The 9,106-nt window shown below is 44.4% G+C and overlaps 2 protein-coding genes across 2 annotated transcripts; both read left to right on the forward strand.

The window, feature by feature from the left end:
• Positions 1–3,682: 3,682 nt before the first annotated feature.
• Positions 3,683–7,309, forward strand: LOC121994915 (putative disease resistance protein RGA4). The gene is made up of 5 exons (XM_042548795.1): positions 3,683–4,323; positions 4,447–4,519; positions 4,820–6,067; positions 6,144–7,211; positions 7,298–7,309. The coding sequence occupies exons 1-5, from the start codon at positions 3,683–3,685 to the stop codon at positions 7,307–7,309; spliced, it is 3,042 nt and encodes a 1,013-aa protein (XP_042404729.1).
• Positions 7,310–7,328: 19 nt separating this feature from the next.
• Positions 7,329–7,973, forward strand: LOC121994063 (acidic leucine-rich nuclear phosphoprotein 32 family member A-like). Its single transcript, XM_042548237.1, has 2 exons — positions 7,329–7,616; positions 7,746–7,973. Exons 1-2 carry the CDS (start codon positions 7,338–7,340, stop codon positions 7,956–7,958), a joined length of 492 nt encoding a protein of 163 aa, XP_042404171.1. The 5' UTR covers positions 7,329–7,337; the 3' UTR covers positions 7,959–7,973.
• Positions 7,974–9,106: the final 1,133 nt, after the last annotated feature.

A 9,106-nucleotide genomic window follows, 5' to 3' on the forward strand; every position in this document is an offset into this window, starting at 1 on the left:
GGCCCCTACTTAGGGTCATTTCAAGCAAGGCTTCTTCTTTTAGAGCGAGTTGATGGCGTAAAGAGGATAACTCGTCCGATTCCATGAGTACGAGGGAGAGCTTAAAAGGAAAATGGAAGTATGCACAACCCTCTTATAAGGAAGGGGAAGGTAAAGGGATTATCTCGTAACTTGAGACGACACTTAGGAAATAGTGCGTCATTTATGAGAAAGTGTCATGGGCAGAAGCTGAAGAATCCACACGTGAATAGTGAACTCTCACATATCTTTTAGAAAGGAGGATAAGTTCGGAACAAAGTATAGGGAGAAAGGTCAGCAAGTCGAGAGATGCAAGGACCAGGTCAGGCAACTATTGGACTTGGGTCTAGACAGTCGGACTAGCGCCTCGTTCTACTAGACTTGAGGGGGAGGCTTGTGATACGGTGCATGATTGTGGGGTCAGTTAGCGGACGTGGGCAGGGGTCAAATCACGAGAAGGTCAGAGGTCAAGCCTACGAGGCAGTCAAAAGTCAAGCTTGCATGGAAGTCAGAAGTCAAGCCTACGTCATAGTCAAAGGTCTGCCCATGTAGCGGTCAAAAACCCCGCCTAGGTGGAAGCATAGGTGGAAAACAGAGGGCTCGGTTCAGATTAAAAAATGACCCAGGGTTGATAGGAGCAGCAGTCGAAGGCTGGGTCCGCCTGGTAAATAAGAGTTCGGGCCGGTCAAGACGTGTCAGTAGGAAAACATAGGTTCGGTCGAAAAATACAAGTCTGGTCGGAAAATACAGGGACGGACCTATTGGAAAATACAGGGCCAAGCGTATAGGTCGGGACGTGCTAACCAAGGATACAGGTCAGGGCTTATAGCCTTACAGCATACGATACGGGGACTAAAGCGTGCAAGTCGAGATGTGCCAACCAAGGATACAGGTCAGGACTTATAGCCTTGCGGCACATGATACGGGGATCAAAGTGTACAAGACGGGATATGCCAACCAAAGATATAGGACAGGACTTATAACCTTGTGGCACTAGGCATAGGGACTAAAGCGTACAGGTCGGGATATGCCAACTGAGGATACAAGTCAGGACTTATAGCCTTGCGGCACACGATACGGGGATCAAAGCGTACAGGTCAGGATATGTCAACCAAGGATACAGGACAGGACTTATAACCTTGTGGCACTGGGCATAGAGACTAAAGCGTACAGGTCGGGATATGTCAACCGAGGATACAGGTCAGGACTTATAGCCTTGCGGCACACGATACGGGGATCAAAGCGTACAAGTAGGGATATACCAACCAAGGATACAGGACAGGACTTATAACCTTGTGGCACTGGGTACAGGGACTAAAGCGTACAGGTCGGGATATGCCAACCGAGGATATAGGTCAGGACTTATAGCCTTGCGATACACGATACGGGGATCAAAGCGTACAGGTCGGGATATGCCAACCAAGGATATAGGACAAGACTTATAACCTTGTGACACTGGACACAGGGACTAAAGCGTACAAGTCGGAATATGCCAACCAAGGATACAGGTCAAGACTTATAACCTTGTGGCACTAGACACAGGGACTAAAGAGTACAGGTCGGGATATGCCAACCAAGGATACAGGTTAGGACTTATAGTCTTGCGGCACACTATATGGGCAGAAGCGTACAGGTCGGATGCAGGACCAGGATAAGTAGAATTGGAGGGAGGCGTACAGGTCAGGTTACAGGGCCTGGAGAGACAGAGTCAAGCTAAGGCATACAGGTTAAGTCAGACGGAGTCAGACAGACATATAGGTTTGGAAGCGGGATAAGCAAAACCGAAGGCATACAGGTCGCGATACACGGCGCGATAGAAGGTAAGGCGGGTCGGGAATCTGCAATATGAGACACAGAACAAGACCAGATGCATAGGTCTGGAAAAGATACAAGGTAAGGCAGGTTGGGAGTTTGCAAGATGAGAGGCGTAGAATAAGGACAAATGCGCAGGTCTGGAAGCGATATAAGGTAAGGCAGGTCAGGAGTCTGCAAGATGAGATGTGTAGGACAAGGCCAGATGCACAGGTCTGGAAGTGATACAAGGTAAGGCAGGTCGGGAGTTTGCAAGATAAGACACACAAAATAGGTCTGGACGTACAGGTTTGGATTCAGAAGACAGCGAACACGGGATAGATAAAGGTCTGCGCTTACAGGTCGGGGCGACAAGTACAAAGCCAACCTAGGGATCACGGACTGAGGAGACCAGGCACTACATGACAAGCAAACAAGGGAATCGTAACCACCTGTCAGAAAATAATCAGAGTGTCAGAGAATATGTCAACGGTCGGGGGCTCATTGCCCCTTCGGTTCTTCCGCTAGCCTATGGGAGGGTGCCACGTATCATTCACTACCAGACAAAGCCTGACATCCGACATTCCTTGACATCTGTCAGACTTCAGAAGCACCCGTTGTAGTATAAAAAGGGATGCTTTGTCCCTTACACAAGTACGCTCACTCGTCATTTCATACTTGTCCTTTACTTTTCATCCTTTTTCTGTGTTTCTGGGGAAAAAAATACCTAACTTGAGCGTCGGAGGGCCTGACCCGGCTTGACCCGGGAACTTTTTTCCAAGTTTCTGGTCTCTAATAACCCGGGTGCTTGTCTGAGCGTGTGCATGACCCTAGCCTCATCATCACTCCCCGTCATCCGCTCGGGGACGCCTTCTCAGGAGGTGCCAAATCGACCCGACTCTAGACGACTTTCCGTCAACACCGACTCCAGCATAGCCCGCCTCTGTCCGACTCAGCTTCCGGACGGGATCAAATTTGACGTCGTCTGTGGGAACTTCCTTACCTGATCCGGAACGTGACGATGGAGGACTCGGGTAGAATCAATGTGACAATGACTGCAGGAGAATACGAGCTCTTCAAGGAGGCTAAGAAGCGGGCGGCCTATGAAAAGCAGCAAACAACCGCATCTCGACTAAAAAAGCTATCTAAGGTTTCTAAAGAACCTACTCACGCCTCTGATCGAGACTCTAAACGAAAACAACCTTTGGAGTTTCCCCCTGCTTTCTGCAGGGAGACGGGCCAGGGTTATTATCAACCCGAGCCTGGATATTATAGCCAAAAAGGAGCAACCCCAAGTTTCTGTGGCTGAAAGTTCATTACCCAAAGATTCAAAGAAGGGAAAGGCTATCATCCCACGCGGTGAACACCGGTCAGAACCGGAAAAGAAAGTGTCTTTCTCTTCCAAAATCTTGGAAGAAAAGCTACCTAAAGGGTACCGACCCCCTGCTATTGGGGAATACGATGGTAGTAAAGATCCTGAAGACCACCTCCGCAAATTCAGGAACACAGCCCTGCTACACCAATATAGCGACACAGTTAAATGTCGCGTGTTCCTGAACACTCTATCGAGCTTTGCCCAGAAATGGTTCGATGGACTGCCACACGGGTCCATCACGTGTTTCTCTGACTTCAAGATTGCATTCCTGCGCCACTTCGCTAGCAGCAGGAAATATCAAAATACTAATCACTGTTTGTTCGCTCTCAAGCAGGGGTCTACCGAGCCACTGAGAAGCTATATCAAGCGCTTCAATCAAGTGGCTCAGGACGTTCCCTCGGCCATGTCCAAAATACTTATGAGTGTCTTCTCCCATGGTTGACTTAGGGAGAGTTCTTTAGGGATCTCATTAGAAATCCCGTAAAGAATTTCAATGAGATGCTGGATAAGGCGGCCAGCTACATCAACGTGGAAGAAGCGCAGGCGGCGCGAAGGAAAGCGGACAAGCCACCTCTCGTGGCTTATAGACCGGAGAGAAGAGCACCTCAAACGCCCGATCAACCTCTCCCGCGTGCTCGGGATGCTCGACCAACTTTCCAACCCAGGCAGGATGCCCGACCGATGCCACGTGTAGCTGCAGTTCAGGTCCCTCGACCTGGACCTTGGGGACCGCGCTATTGCACATATCATCGGTCTCACACGCACGCCACCAATGACTGTTTCCAATTTGCCCATGATTCCCGGCGAGCTGCTGAGCTGGGTCTGCCACTACCTGAGTTGGCTCCTCAAGTCCAGCGAATGATGGAGGAACAGCGCAATGCAGCAGGGCAGGCTAGTCGACCCCGAGCTGAGCAAGAGGGGCCAAGCATGCAACCACAAGGGCACACTGGAGAACCAGGAGAAGCCCGCGAGGCAGAAAATCGGGGTAACGCGGATATAAGAGACATAGGCATGATCTCTGGAGGTCCCACCGACGGAGATTCAGGCCGGGCGCGCAAGTCTCATGAGGGCCGGTTGGAGATCCATGCAATAGGGTGCAGCCAGGAGCAGGCTGCTGGTCTGGTCATTAGTTTCAGACCGTAAGACCTGGATGGACTGGAGTTGCCCCACGATGATGCTCTCATCATCAAAGCTATTATAGTCAACAGCCGAGTGGCCAGAGTCTTCGTGGATACTGGCAGCTCGGTAAACATCTTGTTCAGGTCGGTTTTCGAAGAAATGCAGATTGATGCCAGCGAGCTCCAGCCGGTGGCTACTTCTCTATATGGATTTACTGTAATGAAGTAAGGTCCATGGGTCAGATCAAGCTGGCAATTTCTTTGGGAAGCGAGTCATTGGTCAGAACCAGGAGGAGCACTTTCCTTGTAGTTGACTCACCCTCTTCTTACAACGTCATTTTGGGTCAACCGGCCTTGCATGAGTTTCGGGCGGCGGTTTCTACATTTCATCAGAAGATTTTCCGGGCGGCGGTAGCTATAAATTGGATAAATAACAAGATGCTGTGCATGAATCTTTTAGAATTCATACTGTAATCTATAATTTCGATGTTTCGATACATTATTATGAACCCAACAGGATGAACTAGCAAATAAAGCCGCAGAGATAAGAAAAAGGTTTGATGAGATCACCAAGGAGTGGAAACTCCTAAAGTTGCCTAAGAAGGCTGGAAAAAGAAAGAGAAGCCCCATGCTCTCAGATATGAACCGAGAAACAGGCTCTTTAGTGGTTGAATCAGATGTTCTTGGAAGAGAAGAGGAAAAAGATGTGCTGGTTAAATGGCTGCTGTCAGAAGATGATACAACAGGAAATGGAGTTTCTGTAATTGCTGTAATTGGGATGGGGGGACTGGGTAAAACAACACTGGCTCAGCTTGTCTATAATGATCAGAGAGTGAAAAGCTATTTCGATTTAACAGGATGGGTCTGTGTATCTGAAAATTTTCATGTTGTTAGTTTGACTGAGAAAATTCTACAATCATTCACAAAAGTGAAAGTTCATGAAGAACTAGATGAGCTCCAACGTGCACTACAAGAGAATTTGCAGGGGAAAAGGTTCTTACTGGTATTAGATGATGTTTGGAATGATAACTTTTGTCTTTGGGAACAATTAAAAAAGCCGCTGCTATCGGCTATTGCAGGTAAAGTTATAGTAACTACTCGGAATCATTCTGTTGCTCGTATTATGCAGACAACAAGAGACAGTCTGAAGTTGAATGTCTTACCTTTTGATGTGTGCTGGTCATTGTTCAAGAAAGTCACTTTGGGAGGAGCGGATAGAAGCTTACGTCCAGATCTTGAAGACATCGGTCGGAGGATAGTAGAGAAGTGCAAAGGCTTGCCCTTGGCTGCCAAGTTGATCGGGGGTGCTTTAAGAAATGAAGAAGATAAAGAATCATGGACGGACATCATAGAAAGTGAGATATGGAAGTTAGATGACAGAAATATTGAAGTTTCACCAGCACTTCAAATATCATATGATTGCATGCTGATACAACTTAAAAGATGCTTCCAATACTTGTCCTTATTTCCCAAAGACACAAGTTTATCTTCAAAAAGAATAGTCCAATTATGGATGCCACAAGGTATTTTTCCTCTTGATGGAGATAAGAGAGCTGAGGACATTGGCAGTGATTACATAAAAAGATTGGTTGAGAGGTCAATGTTAAATCCTGAAGAAGGGTCTTATTTTTCGATGCATGATCTTGTTCACGATCTTGCACAATATGTAGCGCAGGATGAATGCCTCTGTGTGATTGATAACAATTTCGACAGAAAGAAATTACAAGAGATTCGACACTTATCGGTCAATGGTGAAAACATTAAGGTGATCAAAAATATTAATCTTCAACAACTAAAACTTCTGCGGACAATTCTTATTAGATACTGCTTTTGGGGGACAGCTTTGCCAAGACAAGACAAATTTTTTAGAGTCTGACAATCTTTTCCAAAAATTGAAATACATACGTGCACTTGATTTGAACTATATGAACATCACAAAGCTACCGGATTCATTGGGCAACCTCAAACTACTGCGTTACCTTTCTATAGAATATACTAATGTCAGGAGTCTTCCAGAGTCCATATGCAACCTTTACAACTTACAAATTCTCCATGCTGAAAGTGTTTATACACTCCCAAGGCACATTGGAAATTTGATAAACCTACGTCATCTTTGGTTTTCTCACCAAGTTGTCTTTCTTCCATCTGGAATTGGAAACTTGACCAACTTGCAGACACTCAACCACTTCAGCGTTAGTCGTGAAGAAGAGCATTGCAACATAGGAGAATTGAATAGTTTGATGAAACTTGGAGGAAGCATCTCCATTGATAATATAGGTGAGGTGAATAATTTTTCAAACTCAAAATTTCCTCTGAAGACAAAAAAGTATCTTGATTCTTTGGAGTTATATTGGTACGATTGGTTTGACTATGCTGATGAAAAGAAGGCAGAGTGGCAGCTCGAGTACCTGGAACCGCATGTCAATCTCAAGACCCTTGAAATAACCAAATATCCAGGAATCAAATTTGTTGGATGGGTGGGCGCTTCATCCTTCACTAAATTGATCAAGTTGATTCTAAGAAATTGTAAGAATTGTAGTAAACTTCCACCGTTGGGTCAACTTCCTTCTCTAGAAGAGCTTGAGATAATTGGGATGGATGGCGTACAACATGTGGGACGTGAATTTTGCTCCATGCTAATACCATCTCCATCTTCTCAGGGAGAGCTTAATATTTGGAAGATGGATGACGTTCAACATGTGGGATCTGGAATTTCCTCCACGCTAGAGCCATTTTCATCTTCCTACAAAATTGCATTTCCCTCTCTTAAATTATTGCTATTTAGCAGCATGAAAAATTGGAAAGCGTGGGATGGAATACAGAGTGGAGATTTCCCCAATCTCCATTTTATTGAAATTTATGAATGTTCAAAGCTGATCAACTTTCCAAAGTGGCCCTTGTTGCCTTCGGTGAAAGAAATGAGTTTACTTGGTTGTGGTGCACTTGATGTTTCATATTGGGTTTCACTGACAAATTTAAAAATTGACATCAATAGTCAGGAACATAGTGAGTGGATGTCCAAGTCTTGCTTTCCAATGCTTCAACACTTGATATTATCTATTGAAGAAGTGGAATCAGTTCGTCTGTCACAGAAACGAATACCTTCACTGAAGACTTTAGAGATTAGAAACTCTCCAACATTGAGAGTTGTTGCAGGGTTAAAAAACCTCACCTCCTTGAATTCTTTAATTATAGAAGCATGCCCTAATCTTGAGTTCAAGGGGTTACCAGCCACCCTCGAACAAGTGAAGCTCTCCCGTTCTAGTTTGTTTGAGAAGGGGTACAAAGAACAACAGCATATGCCAAATGACTTGGTATGGAAAACATACGCCCTCTCTTTTCAATATACAAATACATTTTTTTTAATAAATCATAAAGTCATTTATATGCATCATTGTCTTTCCTTTTGTGTGTGCTTTGTCTATGTTATCATTGATATATAGATGATAGAGGCACACAATTCCGATGATGAAGATGAAGAGGAAGAGGAAGAGGAAGAGGAAAAACAAGAGGAAGAACAAGAGGAGATGGATGTCAATGATGAAGAGGAAGAGGAAGAACAAGAGGAGATGTATGTCAATGATGAAGAGGAAGAGGAGATGGATGGAGAGGATGATGACAACAATGATAATGGTAGCAACATAGAAGAAGGATGATTCATAACATTGAGGAGATTCTTATCACTGTTAGAGATTAAACTTTATTTTAATGTTGATAAAATTTGTGAAGATAGAAGGATGAGGTGGCAAGTTTGACCAAACTTTGTGAAAGGATTGTTGAGTTGTCAAAATAGGATAAGAGTTTCGTAGAGATAGAATTAAAAAAAAAAATTCTTGATTATTAGTGCTTATCCAATAAGCCTATAAATATGTATCTTTTTTCAATGAATGAAGTAAGTTGTGTGTTTTGTTTTATTCTCCTCCTCTCCACGTAGAGATTCTTCACCTCTTCCACATTTTTCCTTCTATAATCTTTTATTTCTTCTCCAATAATTCCTTTTTCCAACAAAGTGGTATCAGAGTCATGTCGATGCTTCCTATCCCTCGTCTTATTGATTTGAAGTATGGCAATTGGAGTATCCAAATGAGTGCCTCACTGGAGAGCGAAGGCTTGTGGGATATTGTTGAAAGAGGCTATAAAGCGCCTCAAGAAGGAGTCAACCAAACGGAGACAGAAAAGATGGCAATGGCGGAACAAAAGAGAAAAGATAAAAAAGCTCTTTTCTTTATTTATAAAGCTCTTGATGAAGCTACTTTTGAGAAAGTAGCCGAAGCTACAACTTTCAAAAAGGCATGGGAGATGCTACAAGTAGCATACAAAGGTGATGAAAGAGCAAAAAGTATTCGTCTTCAAATCCTGAGAGGGGAATTTGAATCGTTGGAGATGAAAGAGTCCGAAAATGTATCAGACTACTTTACAAGGGTATTGGTTATTGTCAACCAATTGAGAAGAAATGAAGATAACATTGAAGATAGTCGTGTCGTAGAAAAAATTCTACGCTCGTTGGAACCAAGGTACGACTATGTAGTTGCGGCTATAGAAGAATCAAAAGATGTGAAGGAAATGAAGGTGCAAGAATTATTAAGCTCCATACAAACTCATGAAGCAAGAATGCAAAGAAGAAGGAGAGAGCCTATGGAGCAGGCTCTACAAACCAAGCTCACCATTATTGACCAGAAAGAAGAGTCAAAGACCGAAGGTTCGCAAGAAAATGGCGGTGGTCGTGGTAACTTCCGTGGACGTGGCCGAGGTAGAGGTTGTGGCAGGGGCTTTGCTCGAGGCCAAGGAAGAAGTAAAGACAACA

Source organism: Zingiber officinale, chromosome 6A, assembly GCF_018446385.1.
Source record: "Zingiber officinale cultivar Zhangliang chromosome 6A, Zo_v1.1, whole genome shotgun sequence".
Classification (NCBI taxonomy): domain Eukaryota; kingdom Viridiplantae; phylum Streptophyta; class Magnoliopsida; order Zingiberales; family Zingiberaceae; genus Zingiber; species Zingiber officinale.

What these genes read in the sequence shown, in the direction of transcription:
- LOC121994063 (XM_042548237.1), top strand. Translation starts at nt 7,338, where the DNA reads ATGCTTCAACACTTGATATTATCTATTGAAGAAGTGGAATCAGTTCGT. An exon ending in AGCATATGCCAAATGACTTG is followed by an intron (nt 7,617 to 7,745) that starts GTATGGAAAACA and finishes ATTGATATATAG; the next exon opens with ATGATAGAGGCACACAATTC.
- LOC121994915 (XM_042548795.1), top strand. Translation starts at nt 3,683, where the DNA reads ATGCTGGATAAGGCGGCCAGCTACATCAACGTGGAAGAAGCGCAGGCG. An exon ending in CTTCTCTATATGGATTTACT is followed by an intron (nt 4,520 to 4,819) that starts GTAATGAAGTAA and finishes TGAACCCAACAG; the next exon opens with GATGAACTAGCAAATAAAGC. An exon ending in TCAATGGTGAAAACATTAAG is followed by an intron (nt 6,068 to 6,143) that starts GTGATCAAAAAT and finishes TTTGGGGGACAG; the next exon opens with CTTTGCCAAGACAAGACAAA.